This window comes from Delphinapterus leucas, chromosome 6 (genome assembly GCF_059928025.1).
Source record: "Delphinapterus leucas isolate spDelLeu-1000000601 "Yukka" chromosome 6, BTC_Dleu_Yukka2, whole genome shotgun sequence".
Taxonomy (NCBI): domain Eukaryota; kingdom Metazoa; phylum Chordata; class Mammalia; order Artiodactyla; family Monodontidae; genus Delphinapterus; species Delphinapterus leucas.
Window position 1 is genome coordinate 15,152,219 of NC_143134.1, and position 21,722 is coordinate 15,173,940.

General features: G+C 43.9%; 1 protein-coding gene across 5 annotated transcripts in view; it reads right to left on the reverse strand.

The window, feature by feature from the left end:
* Positions 1-303: 303 nt before the first annotated feature.
* Positions 304-21,722, reverse strand: part of FDFT1 (farnesyl-diphosphate farnesyltransferase 1) — a 38,660-nt gene continuing 17,241 nt past the window's right edge. For 3 of the 5 annotated variants that reach the window (XM_022594904.3, XM_089912735.1, XM_022594903.3), the window contains 5 exons: positions 21,177-21,305; positions 17,005-17,196; positions 11,692-11,868; positions 10,423-10,575; positions 304-894 (listed from right to left, as the gene is read on the reverse strand). In XM_022594904.3, coding sequence (XP_022450612.2) covers positions 673-894; positions 10,423-10,575; positions 11,692-11,868; positions 17,005-17,196; positions 21,177-21,305 — 873 coding nt within the window. In that variant the 3' untranslated portion in view covers positions 304-672. Of the gene's footprint in view, positions 895-10,422; positions 10,576-11,691; positions 11,869-12,963; positions 13,518-17,004; positions 17,197-21,176; positions 21,306-21,722 lie in introns of those variants that run through there. The other 2 variants (XM_089912734.1, XR_016393472.1) reach the window with 2 other exon arrangements.

A 21,722-nucleotide genomic window follows, 5' to 3' on the forward strand; every position in this document is an offset into this window, starting at 1 on the left:
CCTTGACAAATGCCGAGTAATTCAGTTCTTTATTATAAAAATCTCAAAAACGTCAGCCTTAACTGGAAACCAACCTGCTACGATGGGACCAAAGGCAATCCTGAAACCTAAACTCCTTTTAAATGAGGAAATAATGCTAACCCCACCCAGAAGTTACTTCCTAGCCTTCACGTGCAGAAGACAGTCTGCATCCTTAGGAAACGGGGGAATATTCCTAGAACTCTAAACATCCACATCTACTACATTCAAGTCCACTGAAGAAAACAAAAGGATGAGAAAAACAGGAACAGAACAGAAAGAAAATGCACTTCACTTTCTATTAGGATAGGTATTCAAAGGTTGCTTCAAATTAAATACATTTTAGCCCGTATTCACACTAAGTATGATCTCTCTGCAGGCCTGGATGCAGCCCTAACTGTGACCCACAGCAGTGGACGCTCAGCCCTCAGTCACCCTGCCCAGGTGGGCACAGGTGAACACAGGTGGCCAAGGCTGAAGTGTCCTTTCCCTTTAATCTTATCTTCACCACATGTCACAGTTTCTAAAGTTCTAGGCCCACAGAGTTCTTTGAGGAATTAAAGCAGGAGGGGAAAAAGGGGGGAAGCCCACATCCATCCCTGAAGAGAAGGTCAGTCCATTCCCCAGGGTGTTCAGTCTCCCGACCAAGCCCAGTCAGCGTTCTCCGGTCTGAACATAGTCCTCTGTGACCTGGGACAGGGTGCTCAGATACTGCCAGCTCAGGGCCGCCAGGAGCATGACACACGACAGGTACAGGGGTGAGTAGTGGCTCCGAGAGATGAGCTGACAGTTGGGAAGACTCTGTGTCCTGATCGTGGAGATGATCTGCTTTGTTTTAGTAGAACATGGGTCGGAGTTGGGGATTCTGTGATAAATCTGTGGAAGAAAGAGAAGAAAATAGTCGTAGGAACTTTATAAACATCTGTGTTCACTTCTTACCACAACCTGAAACAGGTAGGCATTTTATGCCCATTTTACCAATGAAAAAAACTGAGGCTCAGAGAACACAAAAGCAATAGCCCAAAGTCACTCCACTAATAAGGCAGGATGTCAGCGGGGCCTGTGTGATCCCACGGGCCATCCTGGAGCAGCAGGGTGGCCCCCGAGAGCCCCACCCTCGGAACCTCGCAGAGCCAGTGACATCCACGTTGCTCACTGAGGCTACAGCAGAGCCACATGGAGGAGGAAACACACTGCACAGACCGGGCACGGGCACTCAGGAGAACGCGATGGACTCTGAGGTGTGCGCAGCAGGCGAGAACAAAGCAGGGCCCCCAAGAGTCACCCTGGAGGCCTCCCCGTCCCTGCACACCCTCCCCTCCGAAAGCTCCAGAATCCCCGCTGAACCCGGGCCTCCTCCCCAGGCCTGCAAACACTGCTCCTGCTTAGGTTAGGCCCTCCCACCGGAGCTTCAAAATCGAGCTCCTGCCTCTGTGTTCGAACCCTAAAGCCACGCACCTGCCCCACCACGCTGTCACCAAAGAGACCTACAACCCCTTCGGCGTGACAGCCTCGGGGGTTCCCTATCCCCGGCCGCGCGAGGCCTGAGCTCCCGAGCGTGCACCTGGCCCTGCCCAGGCCCCCCCCGCGCACGCCAGCAACAGCTGCCGGTGATCGTCTTGTGTGTGCGATGCTGCTGTTTCTGTTCCCTCCCCGCTCACACCATTCCCTCTGCCCCCGGGAACACTCCTCCCACGTGCCGTCGCCAGGCTGAGTGCCACCTCCACCCAAGTCTCGCCCTAGGTAGCTGTCTTCCATGGCACCCGGCCCGAATGCCCAGGTCGGGCCGAGGGCCCCCTCGGGTATATACTATCTCCCCGTCGCCCACGCCGGGCCAGCATCTGCACGTCGCCCTAAATGGACCGAAGGCCTGAAGGCACCACAGCTTCCTTGCCTTTCCATCTCCGGCCCAGCCCCGTGCCTGGCACAGAGCAGGCCTTCGATCAACGTTTCCTGCCTAAAACCAACCGACCCAGAGGTCGTTAAGGTGGGAAGCGACGGAGACCTGAGCCCAGACGGAGGCAAAGAGGATGAAGAGGACGGAGCAGGCATCTATAAAGTTATTATCTTCAATTTTTCCATTACACAATGGGTATGTTTTTCCCACAAACGTTCTCTTATATTCTTGACCCCTCACCCCAAAAAGCACAACTACAATTTAATATAGCGAGGAAATAAAAGAACATGCTGACAGGAACACGCCAATGACATCTGACATCTAACGCAATGCTACGAAGCACAGCTACAGAGAGAAGACCACGCGGAGAGAAACTATAATGTCTTCTCAAAAACTGTAGATGATGGAATTATGGTTATGAAAATAGGCAAAACAAAAAAAAAATCAAACTTCCCTTACATTATTCCCCCTCACTTTGCACTTATTAGCCTATACATATAAATGTACAAACCATCACATATTAATACATACATTAATGTAATATGATATACTAGTGTAGTTTATTCCTGGGTTTATTCCAGGAATGCAAATATTCTTCAATATACGCAAATCAATCAATGTCATAAACCATATTAAACTGAAGGAGAAAAACCATACGATCATCTCAATAGGGTCAGAGAAAGCTTTTGACAAAATTCAACACCCATTTATAATAAAAACCCTGCAGAACGTAAGCAGAGAGGGAACTTTCATCAACATAATTAAAGGCCATATATGACAAACCCACAGCCAACATCGTCCTGAACGGTGAAAAACCGAAAGCATTTCCACTAAGATCAGGAACAAGACAACGTTGCCCACTCTCACCACTCTTATTCAACATAGTTTTGGAAGTTTTAGCCACAGCAATCAGAGAAGAAAAGGAAACAAAAGGAATCCAAATCGGCAAAGAAGAAGTAAAGCTGTCACTGTCTGCACATGACATGATACTATACATAGAGAATCCTAAAGATACTACCAGAAAACTACTACAGATAATCAATGAATTTGGTAAAGCAGCAGGATACAAAATTAATGCACAGAAATCTCTGGCATTCCTATACACTAATGATGAAAAATCTGAAAGTGAAATCAAGAAAACACTCCCATTTACCACTGCAACAAAAAGAATAAAATACCTAGGAATAAACCTACCTAAGGAGACAAAAGACGTGTATGCAGAAAATTATAAGACACTGATGTAAGAAATTAAAGATGATGCAAACGGAGAGATATACCATGTTCTTGGATTGGAAGAATCAACATTGTGAAAATGACACTACTACCCAAAGCAATCTACAGATTCAATGCAATCCCTATCAAACTACCACTGGCATTTTTCACAGAAGTAGAACAAAAAATTTCACCATTTGTATGGAAACACAAAAGACCCCGAAGAGCCAAAGCAATCTTGAGAACAAAAAACGGAGCTGGAGGAATCAGGCTCCCTGACTTCAGACAATACTACAAAGCTACAGTAATCAAGACAGTATGGTACTGGCACAAAAACAGAAAGATAGATCAATGGAACAGGATAGAAAGCCCAGAGATAAACCGACGCACATACGGTCACCTTATCTTTGATAAAGGAGGCAGGGATGTACAGTGGAGAAAGGACAGCCTCTTCAGTAAGTGGTGCCGGGAAAACTGGACAGGTACATGTAAAAGTCTGAGATTAGATCACTCCCTAACACCATGCACAAAAATGAGCGCAAAATGGATTAACGGCCTAAATGTAAGGCCAGAAACTATCAAACTCTTAGAGGAAAACATAGGCATAACACTCTATGACATAAATCACAGCAAGATCCTTTTTGACCCACCTACTAGAGAAATGGAAATAAAAATAAACAAATGGGACCTAATGAAACTTCTAAGCTTTTGCATGAAAAAGGAAACCATGAACAAGACCAAAAGACAACCCTCAGAATGGGAGAAAATATTTGCAAATGAAGCAACTGACAAAGGATTAATCTCCAAAATTTACAAGCAGCTCATGCAGCTCAATAACAAAAAATCAAACAACCCAATCCAAAAATGGGCAGAAGACCTAAATACACATTTCTCCAAAGAAGATATACAGACTGCCAACAAACACATGAAAGAATGCTCAACATCATTAATCATTAGAGAAATGTAAATCAAAACTACAATGAGATATCAACTCACACCGGTCAGAATGGCCATCATCAAAAAATCTAGAAACAATTAACACAGGAAAGGGTGTGGAGAAAAGGGAACCCTCTTGCACTGCTGGTGGGAATGTAAACTGATACAGCCACTGTGGAGAAGAGTATGGAGGTTCCTTAAAAAACTACAAATAAAAGTACCATATGACCCAGCAATCCCACTACTGGGCATATACCCTGAGAAATCCATAATTCAAAAAGAGTCATATACCAAAATGTTCATTGCAGCTCTATTTACAATAGCCCGGAGATGGAAACAACCTAAGTGCCCGTCTTCGGATGAATGTATAAAGAAGATGTGGCACATATATACAATGGAATATTACTCAGCCATAAAAAGAAATGAAATTGAGCTATTTGTAATGAGGTGTATAGACCTAGAGTCTGTCATACAGAGTGAAGTAAGTCAGAAAGAGAAAGACAAATACCATATGCAAAAACACATATATATGGTATTTAAGAAAAAAAAATGTCATGAAGAACCGAGGGGTAAGACAGGAATAAAGCCACAGACCTACTAGAGAACGGACTTGAGGATATGGGGAGAGGGAAGGGTGAGATGTGATAAAGCAAGAGAGAGGAATGGACATATATACACTACCAAACATAAGGGAGGTAGGTAGTAGAAAGCAGCCGCATAGCACAGGGAGATGAGCTTGGTGCTTTGTGACCGCCTGGAGGGGTGGGATAGGGAGGGTGGGAGGGAGGGAGACGCAAGAGGGAAGAGATATGGGAACATAAGTATATGTATAACTGATTCACTTAGTTATAAAGCAGAAACTAACACACCATTGTAAAGCAATTATACCTCAATAAAGATGTTAAAAAAATAAATAATCTCTGAAAAAAATAGATTATGAACAAGTACCTACTGTATAGCACAGGGAACTCTTCTCAGTATTCTGTAATAACCTATATACGACAAGAATCTAAAAGAATGGATATATGTATTTGTATAAATGAATCACTTTGCAGTACACCTGAAGTTAACACAACATTGTAAATCAACTATAATCCAATATAAAATTTGAAAATATTTTAATTAAAAAAAAACATTGCACGATGTTAAAAAAAGCCAAAAAACAATCCTATAGTTGTTTATAGTTTAGTTTTATAGTTTAATTATTTTATTCTTTGTCCTCCCCCACCCCACAACTTCTATCTTAGCAGGCTTGAAAAAACTAAATCTACTTTACCACAGAGTAGTGCCTTTATAGGAAATAACCCAATGGTTTACTTCTGGTCCTGCCTCATCAGTATCAGCTGGGAATACCCTGTAATCGTGACAATTCATCAACCTCTGCTGTAAAAGCAGGAGAAAGAAGACTCATGCTATTTTTCTGTGAAAATGGTGGTTAGAAGAAGGGGTGTTGTAGGGGTGTGAGGGGAAAAGAAGAGAGAGTTAATGAAACAGAGTAAAAAAAAAAAAAAAGAAAAAATTGTAGATGATGGAATTATGCTTATAAAAATAGGCAAAACAAAAATAAAGAAATCAAAATTCCCTTACATTATTCCCCCTCGCTTTGTCCTTATTAGCCTATACATATAAATGTACAAACCGTCACATATTAAACTGGTGTAGTTCCTTTTATACCTCTTGCTACACCCATATAAGCCTCTATACAAACACAAAATGTCATAGAGATGTATTATATATTATGCGTACTATATACGATTATATATGATGTACAAATATATATCATTCTATATTATCCATATCAAGTTATACATACACACAATTTTATTTAAATTGTATACCTATTTTAAATTTTATTTAAACTGTAAACCTATTAAATTAATAGGTTACAAACATATTGTTCTATAATTTGACTTCCTTCACTCACACGATTTTTTATGGGCATTATTAACGCTAGAACCCACAAAATAATGTCATTCTTTTTTTAAACACAAGCTGCATAGTATGAATGTACTACAATTTAATCAATTCATTCCCAACGAGGCATGAGGACAAAATGCTCCAATAAGCATTGCTGCACATTTTCTGGTTATTTTTTGTAGGTAAAGTTCTAGAAGTGCTCGGTCGGAGGGTAATGTGCACAAAATTGTGACAAGTATGAAAGCATAACCAGAACAGCCAAGACGTGGAGATTCCTGAGGTGGGTTAGGGAGAACAGAGGACGACATGCAACAGCCTCCAGGCTACCTGGATTCCACGATTAGGTGAAAGGTAATGTCATCAGACAGCAAAAAGAAGTTAATGACCAAGGCCAGAGCTGGGGGAGCTGGAGAGCCCTTATGTGGTGAGGAAACACGAAAATCAAGAACGAACCCCAGGAAACACCAGCACCAGGAGCCAGAGGACAAAGGAGCAGGCAGAGGGGTAAGAGGTTGAACAGGGGTCAAGTGTCACAGAAACCAAAAAAGGAAAGGGCTTCAAGGAGAGAGACCCACAGTGTCAAACGATACAGTGGGATCAGCGAAGAGTAAATAAAGTGCTCATGAGATCTGTGCGCAGGGTGGGCGGGGCGGGGGGAATCATCAAATCACTTAGGTAAGAAAAGTTCTAATGACAAAGGTAGGAAACAAAAGTTACAATGAAGTAGGCTGAGAAAAAAAAGGGAATCAATAACATTAAGAACACCTGCCCTGGGACTTCCCTGGTGGTGCAGTGGTTAATACTCCACGCTCCCAATGCAGGGGACCCAGGTTCAATACCTGGTCCAGGAACTAGATCCCACATGCATGCCACAACTAAGAGCCCCTTGAGCCACAAATAAGGAGCCCACCTGCCGCAACCAATTAAATAAATAAATAAATATTTTTTAAAAAAAAGAAGAAGAAGAAGAACACCTGCCCTTTCAAGAAGCTTAGCTGTGAAGGAAAGGAGAGGGAGTGGGGAGGCAGAGAGCTGAAGCCCAGGAGTTGGGATGTGCCTGCTGTCTGCAGGGACTGACCTGAGCGCAGATATACACCGAGAGGCAGGGGCGGGGGAGAAAGGCGGAGGAGCTCAGGCAAGAGGGCAGGAGGGAAAGAGTGCTTAGATGGGGGTCAGGACACAGACAAAAATGCAGCGAGTTCAGACATCCAATCGCAAGTTCACAGCATCCAATCCTGAGTTCACAGCATCCAAACCCAAATTCACAGCAGCCGGTTCCATAATTGCTCACAGGGTTAAATGCACAGCTGACTGAGAACGAGGTGGGGAGCTAGAGCCGTGCTCTTCAAACTGTTCACAGGCGCCACCTGGGCATCCTGCTGTGGGCACATTCTGACTCAAGGACTGAACCGCTCACATGCCGGCAGGGGACGCAGAAGCCGGGAGGAGGACCACACTCTGAGTCACAAGGACCCACAGGGACCGAGAGTACGGCGCCGCTCTAGACCGACCACAGACAAACGGGAAGCCCTACCTGCTTGAAAAAGTTGGGCCTTGCCAAGGAATCATCTTTGGCAGAGAAAGAAATAAAAGTTTCTGGCTGTTTGCCTGAGCATTTGTTTCTGCCCCGGAATAGCTGGTTAGCTTCTCACCAGCTGCCAGGTAGCCAGACTGGTTTCCAGCTGGGGCTGCTCCAGAGGATGAGGGCCTGAGGGGCAGCTCCCCTGCTCAGAGGATCCGGGCTTCACTCCACCTCGTCCTTTACACCTTAGAGTTGCAAGAGGAGAACTCTGAAGTCCCCTGCAGGTGCGCTACTGCTACAACCAGGGACCTGAGGGGTAAATGTCTTCCCGTCTTACTGCAAAGGACAGACGTGGTCAGTGAGGAGATGCAGGAGTAGAGTTAACGTCTGGCCACCAGCAAAAAGCCTGACAACTTGTGGACTTCATACAAAAAGTCTTCATTTGAAGTTGTATTGACGGAATGTCCTTGGGCTCCCCTGGTGGTGCAGTGGTTAAGAATCCGCCTGCCAATGCAGGGGACACGGGTTTGAGCCCTGGTCCGGGAAGATCCCACATGCCACGGAGCAACTAAGCCCATGTGCCACAAGTACTGAGCCTGCGCTCTAGAGCCCGAGAGCCACTACTGAGCCCACATGCCACAACTACTGAAGCCCATGCTCCGCAACAAGAGAAGCCACCACAATGAGAAGCCCGCATACCGCAACGAAGAGTAGCCCCCGCTCTCCGTAACTAGAGAAAGCCCGCGTGAAGCAACGAAGACCCAATGCAGCCAAAAAAAAGTCCTTAAGGCTGATATTAAAACCATTATCACATTCTATTACTTGAGACTTAGAAATTTTCAGTTTTTTGAGTCAAATCAACTTACTAGTATTTCCTCCAAAATACCCTGAGTTTCACTAGAGTAGTTTTATAGACTTTTTAAAAAATATTCATTTATTTATTTGGCTATGCCGGGTCTTAGTTGCGGCATGTGGGATCTTCGTTGCCACGTGTGGGATCTTCGCTGCGGCATGCAGGATCTTTTGGTTGTGGGATCTAGTTCCCTGACCAGGGATCGAACCCAGGCCCCCTGCATTGGGACCGTGGAGTCTTAACCACTGGACCGCCAGGGAAGTCCCTAGAGTAATTTTAAACAAAATAATTCATGCCCTAGATCAGAGGTCAGCAAACTTTTCCTTAAAGGTCCAAGAAAGTATTTTCAGCTTTGTGGGCCCCCTCTGTTACAGCCACTCAGCTCTGCTGCTGTAGAGCCCTGAGAAGCCACGGACAATACGGAAACAAATGGGCATGGCTATGTCCTAATAAAAAGGCATTTACAAAATCAGGGGGTCAGCCAGCCCTGCTCTAAATCAAACTGTGAATCACAACTAGATTTAATTCCAGTAGTTAAGGAAAATACCTAATAAAATCTGAAGTTTAATATAGTATGGAACTGCCTACCACAGTTTTTAAAACATCGTTTTCTAAAATCAGAATAAAACTACAAAACTAAAATATTCTCTGAACTACAAACCATATAGAATGTTTCTAATTTACATAAAATGGAGAAACAGCGCCTAAAAAAGGCACTATTCAGTTTAGAAAGGGTAATTCAAGCCCTTAGAATCGTGGTGAACAGTGTAGGCTCCGAAGTCAGCCAGACCTGGGTCCAAATTCTGGCCCCAGCCGTGGAGTTAGGGCCTCAAATTTCCTTGACGTTAATAGTATCCACCTATTTGGCTGCTGTGCCAGGCACAGAGTACGCCCCAAATAAGTGCTGGCTAAACAGTGAACCCCAATTTCCCAAGTCTCGTCAGTAGCAGTTTTTTAGTCAATGGCTGAACATATTCATCTAGTCAGTAAAAGAATTTTAGGATTTTTTTTAAAAATCTGATTTTTCTCTTATACCTTCTATAGGTGCCTCGGGCAGAAATGCTGAGGTGCAAAACTTGGCAGGTGCAAGACAGGGAGGAAATACAAGGAGAAGGTGCAATATGCAATGGAAATCAGAGGAAAGAGTTGTTTTGTAGAATTCTGTTTAGATGAAACTGCTGCTACAAATCTCACCCCTGTCAAAGCGTAACCGGGGGACTGGAAGGGTCAGAAAACTAGGGGCAGCAGTGATCTGCGGGGAGGGAGACCTTATGTTTTCATCTCCTTCTGCAGTATTTCAGTCTTCACTAAGAACCAACCTAAGGATCTCGGGTGTCTACGCACCAGATGGTAGTAGCCACTCACACCCCAGCGTGACAATCAAAAATGTCTCCACACATTGCCAAGTGTCCCCCCGGGGAGGGGGAAGCCAGATCACCTCCATTTGAGAAGCCTTACTCCAGGGCCTGGCAAGTAGAGTTCTAGCCTCTAAGAAAAAGTTCTTTTGAACCAAGTCATGTATTACACCCTCCAGAGTTGGAGATTTGACTAGAACAAGCATGTTCTGTTTTACAGGATGGTTTGGGCATCTGAAATGAGATCTGCATTAGAAAATTTAGAAATAGCTGCAGTTTGATGGTTTTCCTTTGCTGAATCCCCCACAATGGTTTCTCAACTGAGGTCCCTGCCATAGTGGAAAGTACTGGACCGGGTGTCGGGAGTGTGGCCTGGGGTCCTCGATCCAGTCAGTCAGATGCTGCGTCAGCAGCCACAGCCTTGGATTCACACGCCTCAGCCGTGAGACAAGAAGCCTGGTTGGCCTCTAACTTCATCTTCCAGCTCAAAAAATATGATTCTCCCGGGAGCTCCATCCTAAGGCCTGGCTTCCTTTATCCCCTCTGACCAGGGTACCGGGCACCTCCCAACACTCGGCGCTCTGTGCCTATTCTTCCAAATAAAGGACACCAACCCGTCCAACACCAATGCCGTAACGCTGTGAGCTGTTAAGATCATCTAATATCCAAATACGAAGTGTTTAAATAGTGATATTATTAAATGAAAGCCCACCTCTTCCATGTACTGGTGTATTATAGCTTTTACAGCGGGCATGTTGGTGGCATCCATCATCAGGGTGACTGCTTGCCCTTTTCGTATCTTCACCACCCCTTTGAATACCTGCTGATTATTATAACAGGCGGCCAAAGTGGCGATGGCCATGACCTACAGATAAGGAGAGAGAGAGGAAACACTAATTCATCTCATTTCATGAAAAGAAGTGAGAAACTGCACGGTAAGCAATCATCATGAGAAGGGAAGAGAACCTTCGGTAGAAAGTGCCGAAGGGCTAAGATGCAACTAACCAAGAGAAAAGACCCATAAAGAAAGCAAGTCAAGACCTCTCCCTTTCCCATGTTTCCCTTTCTCAGCAAAACACAGAATCAAGTGCCCTTTGCAGTCTTGAATAATTCTATAGTTTAGTCACGATATTTCCTTTTTATTCGGAAAAAACAAACACAAGCCAATGTAACATTTTCCATGCTGGGGCAATGGGTTATTAGATCTGAAAAATAGATATTCCCAAATAATATCTGGAAAGGTTTTTCTATTTTGTTTTTTCTCCCCATTTTTCCTGCAATGAACATAATCATTATACATTAAAAAAAAAGGTAGCATGAGGGTGGCAAAGGACAAAAGAAAGGGGGCCGTGTAGTTTCCCATGCTCAAAGGTAAATTATTTCTAGGATAGATGGAAACATAAGTCTGGCATAAAGAGTTTAGTTCCATCAACTGGTCAGATTGGTCATTAGAACAAGATGAAACCATGCTTCCAAATCAGTTAAATCTTATAACTTTCTTCATTTTATTTGAGTTAAAAACGGAAATAACTGGTAAAGGCATTTAAAAAGTATAAGCTCCTAGGTCCACAGGACCAGGTTCTGTTATCCCAAGATCTGGGAAAGGAGAGCCAAAATTAGGTGCTTAAATAAGACTTCTTAGTAACAGCTTCACCTGTGTTTCACCCAGCACTCCTCATAAATCTGACTCAAAGCCCTAGATTTAATTGTGAGGATAAACATCAAACTAGCTCGTTTAGAAAAAAGGGTTCTAGAAGGTTCCGGAAAGAAGCAGGCTTAACCTCAAGGCTGACCTGAGTGTGATGGCCATGGGGCAGAGGGGAGGTGTTGTGAACGTGCCTGCCCCTGGCAGAAGAAAATACACTAGAGTCATTTTTTTGAGGAATCACATTCCGGAATACACAGGCCAAAACAGTACACGCATTCCAGGCATGCCATCCCCAGCACACCACCCCGACCCCTCGGCCTCCCCGATCCACACCTGTGGAATAGCACAGAAGTTGAATATGCTCTGGTTTCTGAGTCGTGAAAGGTAAGTGATGACGTCAGGGATGTGGTGCAGCGTGCTGGCTATGAGCTCATTCAGGCACTGCACGGCCAAGTCCATGTTCTCTGGCTTGGCAAAGTCACCCAGCTTGTTCACATACTTGCTCCAAGCCTAGGCAGATAAGAAGATCGAAAGACGAGTCAGCACACGCACAGGGGAACAGCGTACAAGTCACATGAAAGGATCTTTGTGTATAAGAACTATGATATACAAAGCCTTTCTCAGCTGCTGCCTCATCTTTCACCAAGACCAAGTCCGTTTTAACCTCTATGCAATGTCTATTATGACTACAATCAAGAGTCAGTTAAGTATTTGGGAAAGTGTCCCTTTGGGACAATTAGTGCAGCATGTACTAAGCAATACTTTGATGACCTCAGGCCAAAGAGGCCTCCTGTTATGTGCAAGGCATTGGTCTGTTCCTGAAAAGATAACCAGCTTTAACAAAATCAGCTACAACAGCACTACAAGCTAAACACTAAACATTCTCAAGATGGCCAAGGCGTCAAAATAATTAATGATTAACATTACACTCCCAGTTCTGACAAGAACACTGCTGAACAAGTGTATCTGGGGAAATGAGCTGAGTCTCTACTGTAAGAACATTACCTCCTTGACCTTAGTGACCTGAAAATGAAATAACAGCCTCAACTCCAACAACAGAATTGGTTTGATGATCTTTAATAGTATTTAGAGGATTCTCTGAAGCTAGCAAATAATTTACTTTTATCCTTGGGTATTCTTAAGCTTCCTAAAGAATAACGCTTATTGTGACTTTATACACTCCCCAAAATAAATGACTAGGCCTAAAAGGACTAAGAGATTCTATGGTAAGTCACATTTGCTATCCATTCTTAATTTGCACCTAAACCCACTCAGATTGCTGGTACTAGACTGTCCTGCAGAACCTGGAGAAAAACGCTAATGGGCGCCTACATATCCATCCACCAGCTTCAACAGTTACTGACACTTGGCCAATCTTGTTCCAGCTATACGTCCCCAGACCCAAAATTATTTTAAATTAAAGCCCTAATATATCATTTTATCCATAAATACTTCATTATGAATATCTAAAACACTAGGAACCTTTCTTGTACATATATCTTATCACAACTAAAAGTTAACGATAAATATTTAATACAAATTATCCAATTAGCAGTCGTATTATCCCACTAATTTTTTTTCCACTTGGTTTCTTCCAGTAAGTACCTAAACAAGATGCATATGTTGCATCTGGTTGATGTCACATAGGTCCCGCTGCTCAGTTTTTATTTCACCCCTCAAGGTGGGCCCAATCCTGGAAAAGAATCCTGACTGGTCTGTGTCCACGTCCAGTTCAAGGGGGCCAATGCATTCCAGCTCCTCCAGGCTTCTCCATGGCCCCCGTGGACTCGCCCACAGCCAGAGAAGGAACACCCATTCCTGTTTCACCTGCTCTTCTCAAATGGGTCCATCCCACTGTCCACTCCCGCTCTCGGGTCTGAGACACCTGTAGCACCTTGGCTTTGTCCTGCACAGGTTTTGCAGGGTTTGTTTTCGGAGCTGCTGTTTTGTCTGCACCCATCTGTGTTCTGGAGTTCCTGGGGATGCTTTGTCACTTGTGCTTCTGGACATGCTATCCATTGTTTTGGATACATCTGTTTCAGTTTTTTGGCTGAGTTTTTGTCACCTTCTTTTTTTTTTTTTTTTTGGGTGAGAATCTGGGAAAATCCAAACACTATGATGCTACCATCATCACAGTTTTGCAAAATCCAAAATTCCAGCTAATAAATGCAGAAAGGATGACAGAATTAAGATAGCACCATTTAGCATCTCCATTGATAATGGATCTAGGCAGTGACCACCAAGGAGGAGAAAAAGAACCCATAACGTATACGGAGAAGAAAAGTTAAGTTATCATTAGATTTTCAACAGCCAGTCCTAAAGCGGGAGAATATGGAGTAACACGTTTAAGAAACTCGAAAATGTGAGCTAAAAACTTTATATCCAGAAAAAGTGACCCTGAAGTATAAAGGACAAACTATTACCAACATGTATAAACATAGGGAAGTATCGTTCTTTGTTTTCTTCAAAATTCATAAATATTAACGGACTTCCCTGGTGGTGCAGTGGTTAAGAATCCACCTGCCAATGCAGGGGACATGGGTTCAAGCCGTGGTCCGAGAAGATCCCACATGCCACGGAGCAACTAAGCCCGTGTGCCACAACTACTGAGCCTGCGCTCTAGAGCCCGTGAGCCACAACTTTCTCTAGTTGCAATGAGTAGAGGCTACTCTTCATTATGGTGTGTGGGCTTCTCATTGCGGTGGCTTCTCTTGTTGTGGAGCACAGGCTTTAGGCGCACAGGCTTCAGTAGTTGTGGCACGTGGGCTCTAGAGCGCAGGCTCAGTAGTTGTGGTGCACGGGCTTAGTTGCTCTGCAGCACGTGGGATCTTCCCAGACCAGGGCTCAAACCCGTGTCCCCTGCGTTGGCAGGTGGATTCTTAACCACTGCGCCACCAGGGAAGTCCAGTCTTAATGGCTATCTGATCTGACAATTTACATATAAATACAATATAAAAATAGGGAATTAGCTAGCATATGCGAAAACATTTTCAACTGTGTTCAGTAGTCATACTTGGTAGCAGTAGCACTACAGTCACTATTCAGAGACTGTGGTAATGTGTAATTACATCTGTAATGTGGGAAAAAAGCAAATGAGTCATTATGGGATATACTAATTCTATCATCTCTTATTTTCCTTGAGAAATACGACTGTGGATGAGGAAGAGGTAGAGATGTAATACAGAAGAGACTATGTAACAGTCCTGAGTTTGAATTGGAAATATCAATATAAACTACAAGGTAAATACTTTAGATTTAAAACTAAATATATACGACAACTACTCCGAGAGCAATGACCACCCCGAGTGCCCAAGTGTGGTCTGGAGGCACCATTTCCCATTAACAGAAAGCTTAGGCTTCCTGAAGAGCTGCGTGAGTCCAAATCCCAGTCAAAAAACGTACAAAATGAGCTTGGAACATCTTGACATACCACCAAATGGCACGGCAGCTATCAAAAACTATTAGGGTCCCATCAAGGGGACTGAGGAGCCACTTGAACCTCTTTCTACAATACAACTCTTAGTAGATGGAGCTAGAATTTTCTAAGAGAAACGATATCATGAGTTCATACTGATATTTCCAATCCAGTTTAGGATCACTGGAGTTTTTGCTTAAGTGTTTTCTATCTTTGCAACTTTTATTTTAGACTGAAAATCTTGCTTCCTAATGATATGAACAAAATTACCTATTTTCTTTAAGCTGTAAAGTTTCTATAATAGTTTCAATATTATTATTCACAATATAATTACTGAAAACTTTATTCCTTTCTGGTTTATCCTTCCATTGGAACTACACATACTGTTACGCATCTTGCTTTTTTCACTTAGTAATATAACCTGGAGCTCACTCCACAGTAGGCTCGCTCTTTTGGTGCTCCACTGCATGGATAGACCATAGTTCATTCCCTCCGTCCCGTACGGACAGACATCTGAGTCGTTTATAAACGTAACTATTACAAACAGTGGCTGCGGTCAGTAACCTCCCACAGCCATCACTGGCCAAGCTTGCGCTCACCACCCGCACGGGAGCACCCATTTCCCCAGCATGGCTTACGGCTTATCAAACTTCCGACATTTTGCCAATCTGATGCAGGAAATGGTATCTCACGACTGTTTTTTGTGGTCGTTAAGCTGCTTGAACTGACGTTTACTAAGCACTCTGCTAGTTGTTTTTCTCATTTTATTCGCACCACTGCCTGGCGTATAAACTATTCTATTTCACAGAAGAGTGGGCAGTGAGGCACCTGCAGGGATGCAGAGCCTCGTCTGAAAGGCGGTGTGGTTTCCTGGACAGGCACCGGGCTGAGACCCAGGAGACAGAAGCTCCCCTTCTGGGAGTCCTGAGACAAGCCCCTTCCCTTCTCTGAGCCTTGGTGTCAAAGGAGAGGTTGTCAAGAGCTGTTTCTCGACCTCGCTGCACACCACAGTCACCTGGGAGGCTTGAAAACCTATGATGTCTGAGGTCAGGGGAGGTTTAATGTGAATTTCACCTATCAGGAGTAAGGCTGATCACCTTCCCAGATATTTAAGGATCATTTCCATCTTTCTTTCTGTGAACTACCTGTTCTTATCCCTTTACCCATTTCTTCTGTGCAGTTGGTCTTTTACTTAACTTTTGGCAGTTCTTTTAATATTAGGAATATTAACTCTTTACCTGCAGTATAAATTCCAAATATCTTTTCCACCTTCTCACCTGCCTTTTTTCACCTTAAAAGCGCTTGGTTCTAGGAAACCGTTTTTTTTTATCTTTATTTTTTTTAAAAAATTAATTAATTAATTTATTTTTGGCTGCATTGGGTCTTCATTGCTGTGCGTGGGCTTTCTCTAGTTGCAGAGAGCGGGGGCTACTCTTGGTTGTGGTGCGTGGGCTTCTCATTGCAGTGGCTTCTCTTGTTGAGGAGCACGGGCTCTAGAGCGCAGGCTCAGTAGTTGTGGCGCACGGGCTTAGTTGCTCCGCGGCATGTGGGATCTTCCCGGACCAGGGCTCAAACCCGTGTCCCCTGCACTGGCAGGCGGATTCTTAACCACTGCGCCACCAGGGAAGTCCCTAGGATACCATTTGATGGATTAAAACAAAAGGTAAATGCTGGAGTAAAATCAGGAGATAGTCATAAGATTTCCTAGCTTTCCTTCTGAATAAAATCAATGTCAAAGCCCTTCCTTTTCCTGTCCATTTTAAATTAAGTCAAAGATCCACTCTTGTCTCTGATAATGAACATCTGTAGTGGGTGCCCGTCTGGTGCCCCTTCTTGCCACCGAGTCCTTCTTTCTTGGAGGAAATCCATTCTACACGTGTGGGCAGACATATTCCAGGTCTAGACTGAGTGCTCAACGCTCTGGCTACTGACTGATTAAGGGATGGGCATAGGAACCAAGCCTATGAGTGAGTCATGGGACGTTATACCCACCACTGGACAAAGCCTGTCCAAGAGGTAGAAAGGGGACAAAGCCTTATTACATAGTCTGAATCCCTGGATGCAGCCCGTCCCCCTGAAGCAAACTAAATCCTAACCTAGTCTACACCGTCTCCTATGCTGTCTAAGGGAGCTTGATTTGTGTTTCTGTCACTTGCAACCAAAAGGGTTTAATGTTTTGTTGTCAGAGAGCATTCAAAATTATTTCTCCCCAAATCCCCTGAACCTATTACCTCTTGAGGCCAAAACTCTCTTCCTTCTCGCTGGTCTTCCAGATAATCACGGATGATGTTTGTTTTCTGCAGAAACAGGCCCATAGCGTTGGCAAGCTCTGTGTCTTCACCAATTAAGGGATCTTCTAACTCTGAGGCCGAGAACAGACGAGAAAGGCCAATTCCCACCAGCCCAGCAACATAGTGACAGTACTGTAAAAGATGATTTTTAAAGTACTTTAATAATGAAACTTTTACTAAAACAGAAATGCTACAGATCATTAGCTATAAAAAACCAGGTTCCAAAAAGAATGTAAAAGATCTCATTTTGCTTAAAAAAAAACCACATTATACACTATGTACACGTAAAGAGTAAAAAACATTCCAAGAAGGATGTGCACAAAAGACTTAACAAAAGTGATCTCTGGCTCATGTGATGTTTCTATTTTTTTTATTTTATTTTTTACTGTATTTTCTATATCTGTACAATGCACATGCACTGCTTCTAGAATAAAAGGTTATTGAAAAAATAAACTAGTAAACTTTTTGATATCCCAAATTGGGAGTGAAGGCCTTGAGGGAATAAGGAATATTCTAACAGAAACTAGAATACTAAGTAGAATTTAATCTTGAAGACATTTTAAGATCTTGCAGTGTCTCAAAATCCTCATTAAGTAAAAGAACGTAGTGGTACTACTTTGTTTTTTTACATAACAAGGATGTGTTTTATTTATTTTTAAAATATACTTTCCTAAGTTTTTCACTCATTTTTAAAAAATTTTTTTAATTTATTTATTTAGGCTGTGCTGGGTCTTAGTTGCAACACTCGGGATCTTCAGTTGTGGCATGCAAGATCTTTGGTTGAGGCATGCAGATTTCTTAGTTGTGGCACGCATGTGGGATCTAGCTCCTTACCAGAGTTCGAACCCAGGTCCCTTGCAGTGGGAGCGTGGAGTCTTACCCACTGGACCACCAGGGAAGTCCTCAGTGATGTGTTTTAAGCATGCTGCATATTCGGTCCTCACAAACATCTTCTGGGGCATTCACTAATTATCATTCACACATTCACTAATTATCACCATTGTGCAGATGCAGAAACTGAGGCACAGAGACGTCACTTAACTTGCACAAGATCACTCATCTGGCGCGTCAGAGGCCAGGGATTCTCAGCCAAGCCATATGGCTTCAGAGGCAGGGTTGAACAACTTTGCTAAAACTCTGCCTTTCTCTCAAATGAAGTCTGAGTGAATGTGAATCTTAATTGTCAAAGAAGTTTTTTTCTGTCCAAATGGTTTGTCAAAGCTGTCCTCCCCGGAGAGGAGTATTCCAAGACAACTCAATGGAATACTCTTTGTTTTTAAATTGAAATATAGTTGATTTACAATATTGTATTACTTAAAGCAATACGTTTATAAAATGAATGTCCACTAGACAACTTAAGAAGTGAAGAGGAGTTAAAGAAGGTACCCTCTGCCGCAGAGTTAGGGGAAGACCAGAGTAGAGTGTCTCTGGTTTAAAGTAATACAGGGCTTCCCTGGTGGTGCAGTGGTTAAGAATCCGCCTTCCAATGCAGGGGACAAGGGTTCGAGCCCTGGTCTGGGAAGATCCACACGCCACGGAGCAACTAAGCCCATGTGCCACAACCACTGAGCCCGCGTGCTATGGCTACTGAAGCCCGCACGCCTAGAGCCCGTGCTCTGCAACAAGAGAAGCCACCGCAATGAGAAGCCCGCGCACCACAATGAAGAGTAGCCCCCGCTCGCCGCAACTAGAGAAAGCCCGTACGCAGCAACGATGACCCAACGCAGCCAAAAATTAATTAATTTTTTTAAAAAAAGAAAGTAATACAAAGTCACAGACTAATCAAGGGGTACGATGAAATGGTAGAAAAAGCACTTGAAATATGTTCCAGGAGAGGAAGGATCTGGAAAGAGTAAAGATATGCTGAAATCAGAGAGAAAGCAGCTGTGGACAACTACAAGAAATTTTTAAAAGACTTACTAGAAATTAATAAAAAACATTACATATTACATTACAACATCCATATTGCTGTCCAAGGAAAAGTATATTTTATGTTAAGATAACAGTTCTTTGGGTAGAAATACTAGAATGGAGGTATTCATTTTCCTCTAAAGTTGAAGGAAAAGAAAAATATTTACAAGTATTCAGTTTTATCTGATCAGAACTTCTACTCAACAGCCTATAATTAAGTTTCCTGAATAGATCTGCATGGCAGAAAAGGAAGTTACTGTGCTGATAGCCAGCGCTGGTCCGTGGCCAGGAGTTTCAGCTTTAACTTTAAATTCATAAACTGATATTCTAGCAGCAGCCACACTCACACTAACTTGTGGAGCACAAACCACCAGTTCCAAAGATGCTGTCATCAAGTTCTGAGTCGTGAAAAATGAGGAGGCCAGACCTTGGACCTACACTCACTCGATGAATATGCAGCAGCATCTCTTTTGGGATCCTAACCTAAACACTATTAGAGACACAAAATAGGTACGCAGTTTAGACGTTTAAAATGTCTCTGCTTCCATCGAGGTGATGAGTAAGTCTCACAGAGGCCATTCCTATGGGAAATGGGCAAGACCCCCTCCCCTCCTATCTTGTATTTTGAGTCAAGTTTAGTCCCCGTAGTCAATTACGTCACTTTGTCCACAGAAGCAAGCTCTCCCCGACCCCTGGCCAACATCCTTCACAGCTGCTGGTCAGGGATAACCTGTGGCCACATGAAAGCCGGTATAATGGTATCCGCCACATCACCTGCTCTCACAGCCCTTTCCAGCTGCTCTGTCCCTCGAGGAAGACAACCTGGGCCCCCCAGGGGCTCCTTCGTGTACCTCCACGTATGTGCATCTACAAGCACCATAAAAAGAGGTAGGTGGACATCAAGAAACCTGGAACCTCTCGCATCATCTTATTTCTATGAAAAGATGATGGGGAAGGAGGAGTGGGTATTAGAAAGGCACTCACTCCTCAGCGTAATGCAACTATGATCCAAGTTAGTTCCTCGGGATCCTCGTGAACCGTTTCGTTTCTGAGGAAACAGACACAGAATACAATTTAACAGTCTGATACCTACTCCTAAGTAAATGGGGCCAAGGTGGCCCTGAATTTAAAAGTAAGCTCGTGGGGACTCCCTGGTGGTCCAGTGGCTAAGACTCTGCACTCCCAATGCAAGGGGCTTGAGCTCAATCCCTGGTTGAGGAACTAGATCCCGCATGCCACAACTAAAGACCCAGCATGCCGCAAGTAAGACCCAGCACAGCCTAAATAAAGAAATGTTAAAAACGAAAACAGGGGCTTCCCTGGTGGCGCGGTGGTTGAGAGTTCGCCTGCCGATGCAGGGGACACGGGTTCGTGCCCCGGTCCTGGAAGATCCCACATGCCACGGAGCAGCTAGGCCCGTGAGCCATGGCCGCTGAGCCTGCGCGTCCGGAGCCTGTGTTCCGCGACGGGAGAGGCCACAACAGTGAGAGGCCCGCGTACCGCAAAAAAAAAAAAAAAAAAAAAAACCAAAAGAAACCCAAATTTCATTTAAAAAAAAAAGTAAGCTTGTGTTATGAAGGAACTGGAAATGACTCAGAAACACACACGCGTGCTCAGTAAAGGAAAAAAACATAGAAGACACATTTTAAGATGTGAAAACTATTGATGTCTCTATATTACACGCAATAATTTGGTCATTAACCTCAAATTTCACAGCAAGTCTGAGACACTTTCATCAGCTTAATGTTTGCACCTCTGGGACGAGTTATATCTGCTTTGGCCTAACTCAGTGGTCCCCAACCTATTTGGCACCAGGGACCAGTTTCATGGAAGACAGTTTTTCCACGGACAGAGTGGGGGTGTGGGGGATGGCTAATGCGAGCGACAGGGAGCGGCAGATGAAGCTTCGCTCGCTCGCCCACCGCGCACCTCCTGCTGTGCGGCCCGGTTCCTAACGGCCTGTGGACCTGTACCGGTCCACGGCCCAGGGGTTGGGGACCCCTGGCCTAACTTGACGATAAACTCCCCAGAGCAACGATTATTCCAGGTATGATGACACGTAAGCCCCGATTAAGTGTTTATGTGGAGACATTACAGCTGGGCTGTGAAACCACCCCTTGTCCCTCGGCCCGAATGTCATGGTGAGCACTGCCAGTTCATCAGTGCCACTCACACCGACAACGCTCCACAGGGACACTAACCTTGTCCCACTCCCGTTCAGACATCACACGCTTGTCCAAAAACTCTGCCATCCCAAATCCCATCTTCCGGCAAATGTCAACAATCACTGTTTGGTATTTCTCAGCCAGATTTCGAAACTCCAGGGAGATCTGAAATGGAGGTCATAAAAAAACAGAAAATATGAAATACGTATTAAAACTGGGAACCAACAGGGTACCTACAGATCATAAAGCAAAGCAACAACAGAACGCATTAGGGAAGACTCCCAAACGATCCAGCTATAAGTCTAACATCTAGGTTATGCTAGCTTTCTACATATAGAATAAGTTCGGCAAATTTCATAAATATTAAAATAGAAGGGTACAGAAATGCTAAAGTTTCTAGACTCAAAAGAAGATTCAGCGAATTCCCTGGCGGTCCAGGGGTTAGGACTCTGAGCTCTCACTGCTGAGGGCCCGGGTTCTACCCCTGGTCAGGGAACTAAGATCCCTCAAGCCTCGGGGCAAGGCCCCCCCTCCCAAAAAAAAAAAAAGAAGATTCATAGTCTTATTATACGCTCATCTTCC